General features: G+C 36.1%; 1 protein-coding gene across 1 annotated transcript; it reads right to left on the reverse strand.

The window, feature by feature from the left end:
* Positions 1 to 4,527: 4,527 nt before the first annotated feature.
* LOC149201133 (chaperone protein dnaJ 11, chloroplastic-like) lies at positions 4,528 to 5,120 on the reverse strand. The gene has a single exon (XM_089399679.1). It carries the CDS (start codon positions 5,068 to 5,070, stop codon positions 4,528 to 4,530), a length of 543 nt encoding a protein of 180 aa, XP_089255805.1. The 5' UTR covers positions 5,071 to 5,120.
* Positions 5,121 to 21,224: the final 16,104 nt, after the last annotated feature.

The raw sequence follows: 21,224 nt of genomic DNA on the forward strand, positions 1-21,224 counted from the left end.
ATCGGGAGGCCTTTTGCTGCTGAAGATTAGCGCCCGAGAAATGACTTCTGCTTACGTATGCTGAGAGCCACGTGTCTGCACTATATTTTATCGGGCTCAATTATACGGAAACCACTTTATGATCAAAGGCGGTCCGATATGCCCTGGTGGTTTTGTTGAGCGGTTTCGGGGTTGCGTGCTGGCTGAGTTGATGGCGGAATCTGGCTGAAGACTTCCCTGTCGTCACTGTCCAACTCTCGGCGTCTGCAACCTGCAGTTGGAATTAACATTCCAACATTTCTTATTGATGAAAAAATGGAGACTATATTGCTTATTATTTTGTTTTTTTTCGGATGGAATTGTCATATAAAACTGGCAATTAGCATGAAGCGAAAGTATGTTTATTTGCGGAGCCAAAGGTCTGCATATTTGAAATATGAAGTGGGGCTCTTCATACCGAAGGCGGTATCACGATCACCTCACTTGGAATTATTCTGAAGGCATTTAGTTTGAACCCTTCTTCAAGATCTTTGTTTTTCTTCAAAAAAAAAAAAAAAAAAGGATAAATCCTTGTCACGAAATTGCGATTGAAAGGGTTTTAATCAAGTGTTTTATGTGATTGAATTTCTTTCATTGAAGTGTATTTTTTTGACGAGTTTCACATAAAGGAAAATGGGTGTTGCTTCAACTGTCTTTTATTTAAAAAATATATGAACGAAGCAATTTTTTTTAAGTAAGCCTTTCTTTTAAAAAAATACATAATCCCTTTAAAGATAATGCGAACGCACTTCTCATTCAAAAGTTACATGATCGTTCTTAAAAATATGTTTTTTTTGGTAAAATACCATGAAACAAGGATGGGAGGATATAAGAAATAAGCCAACAAAAATTCATCTTAATTAAATTAAGAATTTTGATATTTCTGGGTGACTTGTTCCCCAAAAAATAAAACATAAATATTAAGAACATCTTTCATATATATATAATAAAAGAAAATATATTAAAAAATATATATAAAACATTTTTTTGGTTAAAAATATAAAAGCATTTTCAGTGTTATTATCAGCTACATATTAATGAATTACAAAGGTCAATATGCTAGAATTTATTAAACAAATTTCGATATAAAAATAGTTTCTAAATATTTTGTCTATAATGTTTATGAGTAAATGTTATATGTCGTTTTTGGGACATTTTATGATTTAATTTACTGAGAGTTTCAGAAGGATTAGCTAGAATCATAATTTTAAGTTGTAAATTATCTACAATTGAAATACTTTGTTGAATTTATATCTGTAATCAGAAACCTTATTTTAATAACAATGATCAGGATTTAACAAAACAAATTCACGAGATTTCTATCAAATACACCAAAACATGTAATAATTAAAAACACCATTTAACTTGTTAATTTTAATTTTAATTTTTATTATTTCTTAACTATGTCTGAATTTAAAGAAAAAGGCGATTATAAAATATTATCTCACATCCAAAAAAATATGAAACCAACGAACTGCTCGCTTTTATTAGTCCCTGCCATCTGGAAATGGCCAGGGAGTATAGTAATTGAAAACTTTGATGCTAGCATTAGTTAACCTGCTTGTGAGCTGTTTTTTAATGGCAGTTGATGGAGTATATTCAAAGTTTTTTTGTGCATGGTAATTTACCGTCTTATTTAGCCTCTTCCCGAGGCGAGGAGGCCAAACTATATACTATATTCATTCATCTTCTATCGGTTTCATTTACACTTTGTTTGCATTTAAACTAATGTTAGTATTAGTTCGAAGCATTAAATGTTATGGGAGCTACCGAATGCAATGCAATATGAAAGTTGGTTGATTGCTTGTTGTCTTCATAACACTGCCATCTGGTTACATGACCCTGCCATCTGGTACTTTGACACTACCATCTGGTTATTTTGTAACACCTTGGTGGCTAGCACATAGGGCTGTTCCCCTAATAAAATGGATTATTGCCTCATTTGTTCTGCGCTTTTGCATTTGTTTGCTCTGCAGTTTTGCACTCCCAATTGGTGAGGCGCAGAATTACAAGAAAACATACTCAGTCATGTTTATTATTTTGGTAGTAGCTGGATTGAAGCTAGTTTAGAAACATAATAAAATAAGTACAGAACCTAGTTTAGAAATAAAGAATATAGTTACCTCAGCATCTGGTTGTTCTAAGGAGCTGCACTGGTTAACATCTGGTTGTTCTAAGGAGCTGGACTGGTTATCGTGATGGTAGTCTTCACATCCGCCTTGAATTTCTATAGAAGAAGGAAAGAAAGGCATTACCAGAAGGAAAGAAGTCCAAATCAATGTTGAAAGCAGTAAGTCAGTGGCCAAGAATCATCGATTTTGAAAATCCATTTCTTTCCTATCACTTCTTTCCTGTCATTATTTTGGTAGTAGATGGACTGAAGCTAGTTTGGATTGAAGCTACTTTAGAAACATAATAGAATAAGTACAGAAGCTAGTTTATAAATAAAAAATATAATTACCTCAGCATCTGGTTGTTCTAAGGAGCTGGACTGGTTAACATCTGGTTGTTCTAAGGAGCTGGACTAGTTATCGTGATGGTAGTCTGTCTTACGCATCAGTGGCATTTGAATGAAAGCAGTAAGTTAGTGGCCAAGAATCATCGATTTTGAAAATCCATTTCTTTCCTGTCATTATTATGGAAAATAGCATCAAAAAATTTAGTTGCAAAGTGATAGGCGCACTGAAAGAATAAGCAAATGGACAAGAACTGCTCTTCCAATGCTTTAGATCCATCTTCATATATAAATGCTCCATATATAAATATATATACAGTTCCATCTCCATCTTCAAATACTCATTTTACTGCTCTATCCCTCTGAATGATTCAATTCTATTTCTGGACGATCCAATTCCAGTTGCTGGTACTATTGGTTATGCCGAATATATTGAACTCACACTAGACTTTCATACCAGTAAATCGAAGATGTGCTGGAAATAGAACCTGGAGCCAACAGGATCTGGAACGGGCCCAATTCGATCTGCATATGGATCTGGCAACTGGCTGAAACTTGATCCAACATCCTCACCCGTTCGAAAGCTAGCAGCCTAGGTTGAATCAACGATTTACCTTGTTTAAGCAGCAGCACATCCAGATGCAAATACTTATCGAGATGGAGATTCAGCTCTGCAGCAACTATGAACATTGCTGCTATCTGTATCGTCGCAGGCAGAAGACCTTCCTCCATACAAGAAGAGGGATACGATCACAAAAGACTGCGGGTCTTGAGCTGGTGTGTGATGGTCCGAGATATGGAGTCGACCATCGACCGGATATCGGGGAAGAATAGATAGAGTATATCTTCGAGTCGAGACTATCCCCATGAGCTGGTAACTAACCTGGATGAAGCACTGTCAATATACCTGATAGTGAGTGAGGTCTGATGTGCTTTTGAGCATGCGAGTCTTACTGGCACTATACTCCTTATTCACCCGGTCACCTCTATGTCGTGTGCTTCTGCATGTGTCATTGTGGGCATGTGGCAGTGTGCTTCTGCGTGTCAATATGTTCTTTCATTTTGTTAGAATTATGGAATTTGTAATTAAAAGCGAGATTAATAATTAACTTGTGACTATAGAGCTTGATTACAGTTTCTTGGTGTTTGATTACAGTTTCTTGGTGTTCCTCTAGAGCACCCTGGTCCACAATAGGCGTAATCGAAATTTTTTAATTCTCTTGTATAGTATTTATATTGTTTCCAATAAGCCGTGTGTGCTTCCGTCTACGTCTATCAATTATGCTGCCAAATGAAATGTATTATAAAGGTAAAGCCATTCAGTTGTTACAAATTTCAATCGCATTATCATATAACAAAGGGGCTATTGAATGAATTCCTATATTAAAAGAATGTATGTACACGGAGGAATGCGCATATTTCTTTTTACAGTTCTTTACAGATTCGCGTCTTGGTGTTCCTCTAGAGCACCTGGGTCCACAATAGGCTTAATCAGAATTTTTTAATTCTCTTGTATAGTATTTATATTGTTATCAATAAGCCGTGTGTGCTTCCGTCTACGTCTATCAATTATGCTGCCAAATGAAATGTATTATAAAGGTAAAGTGATTCAGTTGTTACAAATTTCAATCGCGTTATCATATAACAAAGGGGCTATTGAATGAATTCCTGTATTAAAAGAATGTATGTACACGGAGCAATGCACATACTTCTTTTTACAGTTCTTTACAGATTCGCGTCTTGGTGTTCCTCTAGAGCACCCAGGTCCACAATAGGCTTAATCAGATTTTTTTAATTCTCTTGTATAGTATTTTTATTGTTTCCAATAAGCCGTGTGTGCTTCCGTCTACGTCTATCAATTATGCTACCAAATGAAATGTATTATAAAGGTAAAGTGATTCAGTTGTTACAAATTTCAATCGCATTATCATATAACAAAGGGGCTATTGAATGAATTCCTATATTAAAAGAATGTATGTACACGGAGGAATGCGCATATTTCTTTTTACAGTTCTTTACAGATTCGCCTTCAAAACTCATATTACAGAGGAAGATCACCAACATTGGTCTGTTTCCCAACTTCGCCCCACATGACCACGATATCTATATGTGGGAGCTCGTTCACCGGTCGCTTTACCCCATCTCTGCTCAGCGAAGCCCCGCACTTGACCCGAAATCTGGTAGTCATATTGTGAACGGTCTTGTGGATCCGAGAGGGTCACATACGCATTGTGTATACTCAAAAATATCTTGGTGCTCTCGATTTTCCCTTCAGGACAAGTTGCCTGATCCGGATGAAACTCCCGAGCTAGAGTTCTGTAAGCCTTCTTTATATCTTTTAAGGTAGCGGCAGGGCTTATGTCTAGTATATCATACAAATTCTTTGATTCCATGCGACCGGGCTCTAAAATTAGCCCCTTTGCTCCCGCAGAGGCCTGCAGTCCTCTAACCTTGGAACACCCCTGAAATCTAATATTTCTGCTCCAGCTACTCCATACCACGGGCGGTGTTTGGCGGCCCATATGACCAGCACTGGGCGATTTACTGGATGAGAAAACATGTGAGGAAAACGTAAGAGAGAAGGCCATTACTGGCATATGATTCTGAACAGCAAAGTGGGTATTACTTTCAATAATATTGATATGAAATGTGAAGTCTTACGCCAAGGGTGAGGTTTTAATTATATAGACAAAAGAAGCCAAGGAAGATGCGGAGAAGAGGACAGATATAAAGCTTTCAGGGGTCGCACAGTCTTGTTATCCTTTCAGAAAAAATCTTGTTATCTGGGTGAGTGCATATGGGGCGTCGGTAGATTCTTTTTCCCAAACCCTGTCGCAGTTCGAACTGCAGGACACGATATGCAGCTATTCCATTAGGATGTCCTTCTCGGCACTCGCCGGTCAAGTACTGAGGGAACCAGCTGCTTGCTTGCTGATAATTCAGGGACAGTCAGAGCTGGCCACCCAAACGGAGGAAAGGGATGACATTCGGCTTAACTCTCAGAGTTATTAGTTTGATACAAACACTACCGGCACTATCACTATGATTTAACAACACTACCAGCACTATCACTACTATGATTTAACAACACCATGATTTAACAACACTACCAGCACTATCACTATGAACTTGAGAGGTTTCCTAAATTTTCTAACGAAATCCCCAAGGCAGGGACTAGCTGCGATGTAGCCTCTCTTGTTATAATCTTCAAATATTTGAAAATATATTTATGTAACACAATCACCGACATTGGGTTTAAAATTGTTCCTCATCAAAACTATAAAACTATATAAGAATGCTTTTACTTCTTCAAAGACAAATATTAATGGAATGAGGAATGGAGCATTTAATCTTGGCATGCGAATCAGATTGTAAAAGTCCTACAAATCTCTAAACGCATGAGAATACTCTTTTAGACAAACATTGCCGAAGTTGGATGAGTGATGTATCTAGATGGCAAGCTTGCAATGCCCCTTTCTTTTTTTTAACCATCGAATGAGGGAATTTGTTGTGTCATTGTTTTTAAAACAAACGAGCAACTACAAAGTGTAATCATTTTCATTGGATGTCTTGTATTACAATTCACGTGGATGTGAATATTTTATGCATTACAATTTATGTGAAAGTGAATATTTATTCACCATTATTCTTGCCTCGGTGTTCCTCAAAGGTATGATTTTAGTTTTAAAGGAAGCCAAGTCAAACGTTCGAAATTGTTTTTATGGAGTAAAATTGAGTTTGTTTTTGTGCGCACGGGTTAAAGGAGATATAAGGAGTTAATTTTCTGAAATTGTTTTGGGGTGAAGAATGTAAAAAAACAAAAAAAATTGTTATAAAAAGTCTTTGGTATTTATTTTGGTGGAAGTATTTTTATAAGGTAAACTAAAATAAAAAAAAAGGTTCATCTGATTAAAGAAGGGTGAAGAGTAGTAAAGGGGAAGTTTGGTGGAGCTAAGCTATTTGGGTATTGTAGATGTGGTAAAATTAATGTGTATGATCCGGCAATGTAGTGTAAATCAAAGTTGTGGAAGTGTGGTGAAAAAGTCCAAATAATTGATTGGTGAGTTGCCCATGAATTTGTAGTTGATTGGGGAAAAGAAAATGTAAAAGTGAAAACGAGCATGCATATCATTCATGACTCACCAAACGAGAATTAAATAGTCCAAAGAGAACTGAAGTGACTGAGGCCAAAGAATCAAAGGGAAGAATTTGCAAAAAAAATTGGAATGTTTTGAGCAGAAGAACCTGTACATGAGGATCAAAATATAGAATTGGGCCAAATCAATAAAGAATTTGAAGAAACTGATGCAATATTGAAACGATTAATTCCAGTTTTGCAATCTTTCTCAGGTAAAAATTTTGAACTCTGGGCAATTAAAATGGAGGGTCTGCTTGATTCATTAGATTTATGGGAATTTGTTCAAGAAATTTCTATAAATTCTCAAGGTAAGAGTAGAGGTGGAGTAGTATTGTCTCTTATTATATTAGCACTGGACGATAATACCTTGTCTGGTATTTTGCATGAATATGGTTAAATAGATAATGAAAAAATATTTTGGGATATTCTTGAAATGAAGTACAATATGAAATGCGGTGATAAAGCTTACAAAGATGAAGACAGAGCTTTAGTAGCAAATCTATAGAAAAATTTTGAGATTGCTAAGAGAAAAGTTTTGGAGGACTTAGCAGTAGCACATGAGTTGAAGAAAGTGAATAGCCTCTCTGAAGTAGAGGTGGTGAATTCAACAACAATGGTTGCTAATGTTAAAGAGGAAATTAAAAAATTTGATGATGGATGTTTGCTTTATGAAAATGAATTGCAGGTTATATTTGAAAAGTATTGGTTGATAAACTATTGTTTGTTGTTGATAAAGTGGAAGAATATGAAGAGAAAATTGTAGCTGCAATTAAAGGGACAAGAAAATCTGAAGATGCCAAAACTAATTACGATGCCGAGATAAATTTTATTGAAGAATGGGTTGAGAGACCTTTTGAACAAATTGATGCAGGTCTCAAAGCAGTAGAGAGAATAGTGAAGGTTCTTGAAAATGAGCACAATGGTAAATCAATGAATGATTCATATTATATGGAACTGGAACTAGTGGAGGACACATTTGAAGAAGTTCCTGGTATTTTAATATATTGGAGCCCAGAGGAAATAAAACATTATTACGGATTGATGAGGAAACAACCAAGTCAATAGGATGAAAATGAACTTGTTGAGAAAGGAGTTGACATGGATTAGTATCATCCTAGTTAGAATAAGAAGCAATATCCATACTTCATGATATGGAGTAAGAAGAAGACTAAATAGGTTGAAAGTGTCAGAGTTTGGAGCAGCAGGTCCAATAAGGAATTTCATCAATATGTTGATGCAAAGAAAGTTAAAATGAAGTCATATTTGTAAGCCTAGCTGAGGCCCAGACCAACAACCATTGTTATGCATCGTTGAAAATCCATTTCTCCATTAAGGGGGGATGCTAGAATGATGTAAAAATGGAAATGTCTAGTAATGTGATAGGTTTGTTGAGTTGTCTTCTTAGATGTATGTGAGTTACGAGATGTTCTAGAAGTCATTGATTTCTAGCATACGTGAGTTGTATATGAGTCATAGACTCTACCTTCCATGTTGCTATGCCCATAGAGTCTTGCGATCCCATCGTTATATAATGTGACATATTGTGATGTATGTGCGATGAGTCAGTGTGTAGGCTTAGGCTTGAATTAAGAATATGTTCCATTTTGTCAACTCTGTATTTTCTAATACCATTAGATAAAACCATACATAAATAAGTATCTAATTAAACCTATAGACCTGTAGGATGAGAGTAGAGGAATTTGCATAGGCATGTTTTTACATTCAAATATTTCATAAAGGAAAAAATCTCCAGTCATCATTCTTTAGAAGATATACATAAATAAATCTATACTAAATTGTCATCTCTAAGGGTTTGATGAGGTTTCCATGGGACGTCGGTAATGTCCAATGCAATCACAGCTTAGATATGCTAATCCTTGTAGAGAATGGAATTTCAAGGTAGAATTAGGACGCATTGAACTATTTATAACGGTTATCTAGCTACCCAGGTTAAAAAATCATAAACTAGCTTCTCCCTTCAAACTATAGATTGAGAAAATTTAAGTGTGGTAGTCCTAGAGACTCTGAAGGTCCTAAGAAAAAAAATACATTGTTCACCCTCGATATTTCCATTCTCGAGAAGGCCACCAAGGGGCTCAGAACCTTGCCTTTATCTTCGACATGGGAAACAAATAATGGAAAATGAATAGCGTAACCAAAACCTAAGTTAAAATTTGAAATTATAAATGTGGTGGAGACATTTTGTTAGTTAAAATATATTTGTTATTATTGAAATAAAGTACCAAGGAAAAATTGTCTAATGTCCATGATAATTGTGATAATTTATTCTCATGTCCCTATTGGTGGAGATTTCCAAAAATTTACAGTGTTATTAAATTTCAATGGCACAAAAATTATAGAAGCCTTATTTTAAATAAACACAAATTTACTAAAAAATATTTTATTAATATCGATGTATTGATCCAAGTGGATTTTGGTGGGAACCCACCTATCCCACATGGACCCCCACAACTATCTCTTTATGTTTTTCAGTTTCTATAAGTGTAGCACAATTTACTATTTTTAGCAGTTTTTCAGGTCGTGAACTTCTAGAGCCGTTTTGAGGCCCTAAATGATGTTTTTTGGGAAATATGGGAGAAACATGGGACCATGGACCGATGTTTCTCTTCCCAAATTTGTAGTTCTCAGATATATCTTTCTAACGAGATATTGTGTGCGTCAAATGGAGATCGTATGCCAAAGTTACGACCCCGGGAAGTTGATGTACCAATTTACCCAAATGGGGCCGACAATTTGGCATTTCATCTTCTAGGGTTATGTTTTTGGATGTTTAGGGTTTTCCATTGTTTTTCAACAATAAATAGGCCTTCGAGGCTCATTGTAACACAGTTTAGAGTCATGTAGCCACCACATCTCTTCTCAGAGATAAGCTACTATCATGCTAGCTAGTTTATTTCCATTTCTGTTTGTAAGCATGTTTCAATATTTTACAGTAATGAAATGAAGTATTATTTCCACTGCATCTCTATATTTATGGTTATCTCTATAATTTTTTGCGATCCTGCTTAAATCTGGATCAGTGGTATCAAAGCGGTCTGCTTTTTCTCTGTTTGTCTTTGCATGTCCCCAACAAGGTCGAGATATAAGGAGTTAGGACTTGAACTGGTTCAACCATTGCAAGACAAGCCTCACAAATCCTAATGGCCTCCCATGGCGGATGAAAAGAAAGACGAGGGGGTAGGAGATCCTATCAAAATATTTCTCGAAGAAGCCCTTGAGCAACAAAGGAATGTGATGATGGACAGCTTTGCCCAGATCCTTCAGCGACTACCTAGAGGCGACAGATCGGCTTCCAATGGCTACTATGGAAATGCCACAACCTTTAAGGTACAAGTTAATTTTGAAATTGTTGTATTCGATGGTGAGATAGATGCAGACGCTGTAGATAAATGGTTAAGTCTGCTAGAAGTGTATTTTTCTATTCATGATTTTTCCAATTAGGAAAAAAATATTTTCGCTCTTCTGAAAGAAACCCCCCACGTCAAGGACTGGTGGGAAACCTACTGCGAGCAGAAGGATGAATGTATGGGCTCGCTATTTTCAATTGCACCCATTTGGAATTCATTCTAGGATGCCATCGGGGAGCAGTACTACCTTGTCAAAAGCTATGAGGACAAATACATAAAGTGGAACACGTCGTGCCGAGCAAGAGACAAAGATGTGCCAGAGTTCACAAACATTTTTCATGCCCTTCACACAGAGTTGGGTATGGAGGATTCTGAGCTACATTTGATACTCAAATACCGTGGCTACCTACGCAAATACATCTAGGAAGATATGGAGTTCCTGAACATCTCCTCGCTCGGCACGACATACTGATACGTTGTCAAAATCAAGCAGAAGTTTAAATAGATGAAGCGGGACATGGATTTGCAAATCCGAAGACTAAAGGACAAAGCCAAGGCAGAGTGACCCAAGGCAACCCATCGAAGCTGCAAGAAAAGAAAAAAACCACGAAGTCGAAGAAGGACACAGGAAAGTGGTGTGAGTTCCATAAGATGCCCACTCACAACACAAGTGAGTGTCAGACCAAGCAATCGCTGGTGGCCGAGTTGAAGGCTTTAGAATCAGATACATGTTCCGACCCTGAGTCAGAACTCGATAAGGGGAATGGAAAAGGGAAGCAGATCATTGACGCGGAACCCAGCGCCACTGTTGCCACTGCCAAGATCCAGAAGGATGAGCCTAAAGATCCAAAGGAGGGGGAGCCTCTTTTCCACTCATAGATGTGGGTGAAGGGTTCACGACTGCAATTCATTGTCGACAGTGGTAGCCAAAAAAACGTCATTTCAGCAGAGGTTGCGAAGCGATTGGCCCTACTGACTACATCACACCCATAGCCATACAATATCAGGTTGCTTCACCAAGCACGAGATCTTCGAGTTCGCCAGCAGTGTTGCCTTCCCTACAATGGCAAACCCTTCACAGATAAGGTACTATGTGATGTTACACCTTTGGATGTTTATGATGTATTATTAAGCGCTAGCCATACTTGTGGAGTCAACATGTTGTGTATGAGTCAAGGCCTCACGCCGTTATTGTTTCTTTGGGTAATTCATTATATAGGATACAGGAGATAGCCCCACCTACCGCTAGTTCTTTGATCATTGCTAAGAAAGGCAACAAGATCATCTCATAGACTAGGAAATTTATTTTCTGTCTGGTTCGCTCCCAAAGTAAGGTGAAGATGGTCACCACATCCATGACCCCCGCAAAGGTTTCCTCCACACAGCAGTAGCAACAAAGAGATATGGTCATGAACACCTTACAAAACCCATCAGAAGCTAAAACCACTTCAACATGGTCCTTACACGATTACCAAGGTTGTGGGAAACAATTATTTGGAGCACAACATTCCCTCGTTCCTTCGCTTGAACCAAGTGTTCAATGTGTACCGCCCTCGACCATGCTTCCCACCATTACTGGACACATCTGAGATTGTAGAACAGCTCACCAGGGACCAAGTTCAGCAGATGGAGGAACTGAACGCAATGGGGACCATTGCTTCCTAAGGGGGGGGAATGATCTAGGTGGATGTTGGTGGCCACCCACGTATCCCACTGGGACCCCCACAACTGTCTCTTTCAGTTTTTCAGTTTCTGTAATTTTAGCACAATTTATTATTTTTAGCAGTTTTTCTGGAGCCGTGTTGAGGCCCAAACGACACTTTTTGGGAAATCTGGGAGCAACATGGGTCCATCGGGTGATGTTGCTCTTCCTAAATTTGTAGTTCTTGGATAGATATTTCTAACGAGATATTTTTCATGTCAAATAGAGATCATATGCCAAAGTTACAACCCCAGGAAGTTGATGTACCAATTTACCCAAACGGGGCCCACAATTTGGTGTTTCATATTCTAGGGTTAGGTTTTTGGATGTTTAGGGTTTTCCATTGTTTCTCAACAATAAATAGGCCTTCGAGCCTCATTGTAACACAATTCAGAGGCATGTGGCCGCAAAATATCTTCTTAGAGATAAGCTACCATCACCCCAGCTGGTTTATTTCCATTTCTATTTGTAAGCATATTTCACTATTTTACAGTAATTAAATGAAGTATTATTTCCGCTGCATCTCTGTATTTATGGTTATCTCTGTAATTTGTTGCGTTCCTATTTAAATCCGGATCATGTATGCATTATATTTTTCTTATAGGAACTCCATAACTCATTATAGGAATGCTACCATGTTGTTGAAGATAATGGAGAAATGTATTTTAGGAGAAACTCGGTTCATTAGTTATGTGTATGCCTTAGATTAGGATTTAGTTCCTACTTCTTAGCTAGCTATTCTAACTTCCCTATATGTGTGTAGGCTATATATTCATGATTTGTAATGATGAGCATGTATAGCGTTCTACGAGAGGCAGTCTCCAGGGGAAGCCCTCACTTGAGAGTTGCTCAGTTTATTGAATAATATCTTTGTCTTCCATTTCTAACATGGTATCACAGCTTCAGGGTTCAGTGAGGGAAAGCGAGAATGCTTCGGTGACTGAGAGTGCATCGTGGTTGTAGTGTGGCCTTAGTGGTGGTGGCAGAGAACATTTTCGTTGCTTGATCAATGCGCATTTTGGCTCAAGAAGCGCGCTCTTCTCTGTTGACAAGCATCGTTCCTTGAGTGAAAAAAGTATTGTTTGACCTCCACTTAACACGATTTCTTGTAGCGTGGGCCATCATCACCGATTTGCATCGAAAAAAATTGTTTCTTCATTTGACCAAATTTCTGCAGTTTGATCGAATATTTGGCTGCATGGGGGTCAAATTCTGGCTGCATAGGGGTCAGATTTGTTGGATGGTGCCACAATAACCTTGGACCTGCAATGACTGAGTTAAAAGTCATGTGTGTAGCGGTGGCAGCTTGAGTCAAAGGCAGTGTGGTGAATCTATCTGCTTGATCCATCTGCTTGTTGTGGAGGCTACTAGGAGGCCGAGTGGTGGAGAAACGAAGGCAGAGACTGTAAGGTTGCAAGCGAATCAATCACATTCTCCTTGTGGATCGTGGTCAATCAGTGTGGAAGTGCAAGAGTTAAAGGAGTTTGTCGTAGTGGGAGGAACTGACAAGCTCAGATTTTCTCACAGCAAGCAGAGGGTGAAGAGAAGTATTCAACGGTTTTGTCATAGAAGAAATAACATGAATTTATGTTTGGTCATCATGTAGAGAGGGAGTATTGCGACGATCTATGTAATCTCAAAATTATTGAAACTAAAGAAAAATCTCTGTTGAATGTAGTTCGGCTAGAACTTGCTCTTAGTTCTCAAGGCTATGTTTTTCTTCATATTCGTGATAAATTATAAACTTACAACTTCTGATGTAGTAAGGCAAAGAGCCAAAAAGCCAATCATACATCTACTGAGTTGAGTTAAGCGAAGGTTAAAGAAGATCATTTAGGAAGATCGTGCAATATTTGTCGATGGTTCCTTTGTGCGTGAGGCCAAGAGAAAGGTATTGTTGGTATGTGATTGTTGTTTTTGTTGATCTACTTTTGAACCAAGGAAGGCCAAAAGTGAAAGGTAGACTATACTGAATTTGCCTTGTTGTTCGAGTGAATTTCGAAGGCCGTGCTTTTATTTTTATTCTTGGGGTTATAATAATTATTTGTTTGAAATTGTTTGTCGCATGTGATAAAGTTTTAATACATTAAAAAAAAGGAGTCATTTTTTAAAGAAATGAGGGTTTCTTAAAAAAAACCAAAGAGGGATCTTGGTTTTTTGCATCAAATAAAAGTAATTGTTATGTAATTAACAGAGCGCCTATTTTTTTTAGATTGCTCCTTGGATCTAGAGATAGGTCCATCTTTTAAAGTGTTGGAGGTCAAATTTTATATTTCTTGAGGGATACTTGTCAAGATGAATAACCAGATGGCAGAGGAATATATGAATGAGAGAAGTAAGCTCGATAAATCAAATTATGCGAATTCGAAACTTAAGTTTCAAACCCTGTTGGAGGGGAAAAACGCATGAGAAATTGCAACCGATGATGAGTTGAAGCTGACTGTAGCTACAGGCGTAACACTAGCAACAATCCTGGATTGGGAAAAGAGGGAGAAAAAAGCAAAAGTATTGTTAAAATTGTTAGTGAAGAATTGTATTACCCCTCACATTCGTGAATGAAAATCAACAGACACATCTAGAAAACCCTCAAGGACTTATACAACATCAAAAACACAAATCACTTATTGATTTTGAAAAGCAAGATTCTCACCATTAAAATGGAGGAGAATGAATGAGTGGTTGCGTTCATTTATCGAATCAAGGAGCTCAAAGATAAAATGGGCGACATAGGAGAGAGTGTCAAACACTGATCTAGTCACAATTACCATGAATGGTATGACTAATGACTATCAAATGTTTATCACAGGTTCAAATGCGAGAGAGAAAACCCCCAATTTCGAATAATTGACAGGAATCATGATGCAAGAGGAAGAGAGGCGGATGACCCTGAAACCCCAGAGTTTAGATCTTTCTCTAATGGCGAAGAAGAAGCCCTTCAGAGGGAAGGAAAATGTAGCATAGAAAGGCAGAAGTACACCACAGAGAAAACCACCTCAAGATATGTCCTCAAACAGAAGTGATTCAGGACCCAAATGTTTTTATTGTGGTAGAGTTGGTAACATAGCTAAAAAATGTTAGAAGAAGAAGTTTGATGAAGGTTGCCATAGACATAAGATACATGCAGGACACTTTGCTAATGAAGGTCAAAATCAGAATCTCAGATTGTTTGTATCTGATTCTGAATTTTCTATTGAGGATGATGAAGCAGAAACCTGGTTTGTGAAATCCAGAGCTTCCACTCACATGACAAGTAAGAGAGATTGGTTTGAGAATTTTAAAGAAACCTGCAGTTGTGCAAATATATACCTTGCTGATGATAGAGGGTACCAAATCAAATGGTATGGTAATGTTTGTGTCATTTTTCCTAATGGAATTTATACATATTCAAAATGTAATGTACGTACTTTAAATAAAAGAGAACCTGCTCTATGTTTCTATGATAATAGGTCGGAACCTTAAGGTAGATTTTTTTAAGTCTTAGTGTGTTATTAAAGATCTGTTGGATCGTACAAATCCAATTACATTAGGTATTCGAGTGGGAGGATAGTATAAGATGAATTTAAGAAGTGCACCACACCAAGCTTTGACCTTATTAGTTATGAGTGCAGAAGACTTATGGCATCAAAGATTCGGTCATCTCAATTTAAATGACCTGCCGCTACTTCAGAAATGAGGTATGGTCAATGGTATTCTTGCTTTAAATAATGTTCATGTTGATTGTGAAGCATGTTCTCTTGGGAATATGCATACATATGAGTTTCCCGCAAATTTAGATAGAAAGAAGAGAGATATACTAGAAATTGTGCACACTGATTTGTGTGGGCCGATGCAAACAATGTCATTAGGATGTGCCTATTATTTATTATTGTTTGTTTATGATTGCACGAGTTTTACTTGGGTATGTTTCCTCAGAAAGAAGAATCATACTTTTGAATATTTTAAATAGTTCAGAAGCATGATTGAAAAATAGACAGGAAAATTCATCAAAATTCTTTGCTCGGATCAAGTGGGAGAATACAATAAGGGTGGTTTCATTAAATATTGGAAGTACCATGGGATAGTTCATCAGTTCACAATTCCCCACACTCCTCAACAAAATGGGGTTGCAGAGATGAAGAACATAACCCTTGTGGAGTGTGCTCGAAGCATGTTAAAAGGTCAGAATCTGTCTAATGGATTTTGGGTAGAAGCAATAAATACTACAATATATTTGAATAATAGGAGTCCAACAAAAAACCTTTATTTTAAAACTCAATTCGAAGCTTTATTAGGCTTTAAGAATGTAATTAATCATTTAAGAGTTTTTCGCTCCAAAGCTTTTTCTCATGTTCCAAAAGAGGATAGGAAGAAACTAAATTGAAAGGCCATTAAACGCATTTTTGTTCGGTACTGCACAGAGTTTAAAGCTTATAAATTGTTTAATCCCTCTACTCATAAAGTGTTTGCAAGTAGAGATGTGGTATTCCATGAGTAGGTTAATGATGGAAACCATGAAAGAAGCAATGAAGATTGGCACATACCTTTTTTGGTGGAAGATGGAAGTGATGATAGGGACAACCATGAGAAGGAGCAAAATCAACAACAACAACAGTAGAAAAAGGAAGATGTGGATGGTACAGATGTAGGTAGCAGGCCAAGTCCACCTAGGGATGATCAGAACAAATTTGAAGCCAGTCAACCACTTAGGAGATCAGGTAGTCAAATTCAGTTGCCAACAAGATGTAAGGATCATGCTCTTATAACTAGTATGTTAAATGTTGTTGAACCCTCTAATTATAAAGAATCAAGTCAATATAGTGAATGGAGGGAAGTCATGGAAGAGGAATATGAGTCAATTCTTAAAAACAAAACCTTGGATCTAGTTGAATGACCTGAAGGAAAACAACCCATAGCTTGCAAATGGTTATACAAGCCTAAATTTAAAGCAGATGAGAGTATAGACGAATATAAAGTTAGGCTGGTTGCAAAGGGGTACTTGCAAAAAGAAGGCATACACTATGAGGAAACCTTCACCCCGGTAGCCTTATTAAACACAATCAAAATATTAATTGCTTTAGCTACCGAATGTGAAATCTGCATTCTTAAATGGGGAATTAAAAGAAGAAGTGTATTTAATGGAACCTGAAGGGTTTGTTAAACAAGTGGAGGAACATTTAGTCTGTAGACTGAAGAAAGCATTTTATGGACTAAAATAGGCTCCAAGGTAATGGTATGATAAAATCTAATAATTTTTCTTACAACATAGCTATAAAAGAAGCAAGAATGACCCTAATCTATATACTGTGTTTGATGAAAAGGGGAAAATTGTTTTGATATCTTTATATGTAGAGGATCTTATGATTACAAGAAATGATAATGGACTCATTAAAGAAATCAAAGAGTCGATGCCACAACTTTTTGAGATCAAAGACATCGAAGAGTTACACTATTGTTTGGGTCTTGAAGTCTGGAGGGATCATGGCAAGACTTTTATGTCTCAGGGAAAGTATGTGAGGACTCCGTTGAAAAAGTTTAGAATGGATCAGTGGGAAGAAATATCAGTGCCTTTATAGAAGAATACCAAACCTCAAATTAATGATGGTCCAAAGGAGGTTGATGCAACACTGTATAGATAGTTGGTTGGGAGTCTAATTTACTTGACTACAACTAGGTCGAATTTTGCTTTTGCAGTCAATGTATTGAGCGAATTCATGTCAATGCCTCTTGAAAATCATTGGACTGCAGCAAAAGGCATCTTAAGTTATCTTCAAGGAACCTTAGGCTTTGGTATTAAATATATTGATTTGTTTGATGTTAGATTGAAAGGTGTTTCAGACTCAGACTGGGCCAGAAATCTAGATGACCGATGATCCATAACAGGCTATGCATTCAACATTCAGTTCGAGGTCATTGCATGGAGCAGAAAGAAGCAGAACATTGTATCCTTGTCTTCAACAGAAACAGAGTATCAAGCAATGTGTGCAGCAACATGTGAGGTAGATTGGTTGAGGAGATTTCTTCAGGATGCTGGAGAAGAACAAAAATATGCAATTATTATCAGACGTGATAACCAGAGCTCAATCAAACTTGCAAATACTCGAGTGTTTCATAAAAACACAAAGCATATTGATACACATTTTCACTTTGTTAAGGAGAAGGTTCAGTCAAAGGAAATCCATATTGAATATTACAATACTTGTCACAATGCTACAAATATTTTTACTAAGCGTCTTGGAAGAATTATGTTTGATTTATTTAGGGAAATGTTAGGGGTTCTTGTGAACCCTTTCTCCATTAAGGGGGAGTGTTGAAGATAATGGAGAAATGTATTTTATGAGAGAGTTAGTTCCTTGGTTATGTGTATGCATCACATTAGGATTTAGTTCATACTTCGTAGGTAGTTTTTCTAACTTCTCTATATGTGTGTAAACTATATATTCATGATTTGTAATGATGAGCATGTAGAGAGTTCTGCCAGAGGCAATCTCCAGGTGAAGACCTCACCTGAGAGCTGCTCAGTTTATTGAATAGTATCTTTGTCTTCCATTTTTAAAACATATAGAATTAGATAATGTTACCCTAAATAATATATCTATATATATATATATATATATATATATATATATATATATATATATATATATATATATATATATATATATATTATAATTTTTTAAAGAAAATATTGTTAATTTTCTGATAGGTAAATTTTAGTGCTAATAATAGAAAATAATACTTTTGAAAAATACAATTCCATCTTTATAGAAAAAGAAATCCTTGTGTAAATTAAATTTAAATTTATCATTTTGAGTTAAAAGTTGAAGTAGAAAAGATTATTGATATTTCCATTTTTTAACAATAATTATAAATAATTGCTTTTAAGAAATTTTTTCTTTTCAAGTGTATTTAATTGATTTGCACTAAAAAAAAAATATGTTTAACTTTTCATGTGATTGAGTTATTTTTTTTTTGTTAAGCTTGGCAAGAATACATCACCCCAATGGGGAGAGCAATTAAAGCAATGACTTCACATCAAGGAGTGCTTTAAAAGAGCACCCTGTCGATCCAAAACCCAGTACATATGATTAAGTTATTAATTAATATAGATAAATAATTTTTTTATTATTTGATAATAAATCCAAAAAATTACTTTATTCGAAATTCATTTCAAATTGAATGTAAAACACGTGTACTTGGAAGGCAACATAGGAAGGAATTTCCTATACAAAAAGATAAAATAAAGAGGGAAATACTTGAATTAATTCATACTGGTGTATGTGAACCTACGAAAGCTAGATCTCTTGGTGGAGCAAGGTATTTTCTAATTTTGTTAATGATAAATCCAGGTATACATGGGTCTATTTCATAAAAAAGAACAATGATTTTTTTTAGTACTTTAAACAGTTCAAGAGTATGGTGGAAAAAAAACTTGTAAGTGCATCGGAATTATCATATCTGATTACGGGAGAGAATATTAATTAAGAGAATTCAATCAATATTGTAAAAAAAAAGAGATTTTACATCAATTTACAGTGCCACATACACCTCAACAAAATGGAGTTCCTAAGAGGAAAATCAAAACACTAGTATAATGTGCACATACTATGCTTCAAGGTAAAAATATTTCTAATGGTTTTTGAGCCGAAGCCATCAATACTATTGTTTATTTGAAAAATAGGAGTCGACCCAAAAGTTTAGAGCTTAAAACACATTTTGAAGCATTTTATGGGTATAAACAAAAAGTGAGTCATTTTAGGGTTTTTGGTTTCAAGTTGTTTGCTTATATTCCAAAAGATGAAAGAATAAAACTTTATGCAAAGTCAATTAAGTGCATGTTTATTTGTTACTGGGATGATAAAAAAGCATGCAGGTTGCTTGATCCTAGTTCCCACAGATTTCTTGCAAGTAGGGATGTGGTGTTTCATGAGAATGTAGATGAAGGTGATAAAATGAATAATACTGGTGTATGACATGATACTAATTATTATATCAAAAAATAGATACAAGTGTTGAACAAGAACGAGAACAGTACAGGTTCAATAACAAGGAGCATTAAGCAATCATGACACTCCAAGAAGAGGAGAGGAGACTCCGCAAAGAAGAAATAAAGATGAAAGCAGTAAAACTCAAAGAAGGTCATCACAACAAAGTTAGGTACCTCTAAGTTATAAATATTTTGCATTATTGTTTCTTTTTTATGAATGTTGTAGAACCTTCAAGTTATGAAGAAGCTAAAGAATATGAAAAATGGAGAGATGCAATGAATGAAGAATATAACTCTATAACGAATAATGACACATGGGAATTAACAGAATTTCCCAAAGTTTAATGATGATGGAAGTATTGATAAGTATAAGACTAGATTGGTTGCAAAAGGATATTCACAAAAAAGGGAATTGATTATGAAGATACTTTTGCAAATGTAGCTAAGTTGAACATAATTAGAATCATGATTTCATTAGCTAAAAAACATAATTGGAAAATGCATGGGTTGGATGTGAAATATGCATTTTTTAATGTTGAAGTAAAACAAGACGTTTATTTGGTTCAACCTGAATGGTTTGTAAAAAAGGGATGGGAGCATCTTCTTTACAGGTTAAAGAAATATTTATATGGTTTGAAACAGGTACTAAGATCTTGGTATGCAAAAATTGGTTCTTTCTTTTATGAGAAACAAAAATGATCCTAACTTATACATCAAGAAAGATGAAGATGAGGGTGTTTCCTTGATATCTATACATGTTGATGATCTTATCATAACAAGAAATTGATCAAATTTGATTAAAGAAATTAAAAGTTAGCTGTCACAGGTATTTGAGATGAAGGACCTTGGTGAACTACGTTATTGTTGAGGTCTTGAAGTTTGGAGGGAACCTCACAATACATTAATCACACAAAGCAAATAAACAAGGGAAATCCTTAAAATGTTCAATATGATTGAATGCAAGGCGGTATCTACTCCTTTAGAACATAATGACAAATTTTACAGTGATGATGGAATCAAAGAGGTGAATGGAACCTTGTATCATCAACTCGAGGGAAGTCTGAATTACATCACCACTATGAGGCCAGATATAGCATATTCTATTAGAATACATAGTCGGTTCATGGCTAGGCCTTGTGAAAGGAACTAGAAAGCAGCAAAGAATGTCCTTTGATATCTGAAAGGAACAATTAATTTTTGTTTTATGTATATTGATGAATTTGACGTTGAGTTGGCAGGTTATTTTGATTCTGACTGGGCTAGAAATATACCACTAGATATGTGTTCAATATAGGTTCTGGACCAATATCATGGAGGAGTAAGAAATAGGCAATTGTTTCCTTGTCATCCACAGAAGCTAAGTATAAAGCATTATGAAATGGTACATGTGAAGCAATATGGCCTAGAAGGATACCTGAAAATATTGGAGAAACACAACAAACACCTATAGTAATTAGAAGTGACAATCGAACCACTATCAAATTAACAAACACTCTTATATATCATTCAAAGACAGAGCATATTGAGGCACAACGTCATTCTGTACAATAAAAAAGCAAATCAAAAGAAAGTGCCTTTAT

The sequence above is a fragment of the Pinus tabuliformis genome, chromosome 2_1 (genome assembly GCF_031772625.1).
Source record: "Pinus tabuliformis cultivar Carrire ecotype Pingquan chromosome 2_1, CPIR1, whole genome shotgun sequence".
Lineage (NCBI taxonomy): Eukaryota > Viridiplantae > Streptophyta > Pinopsida > Pinales > Pinaceae > Pinus > Pinus tabuliformis.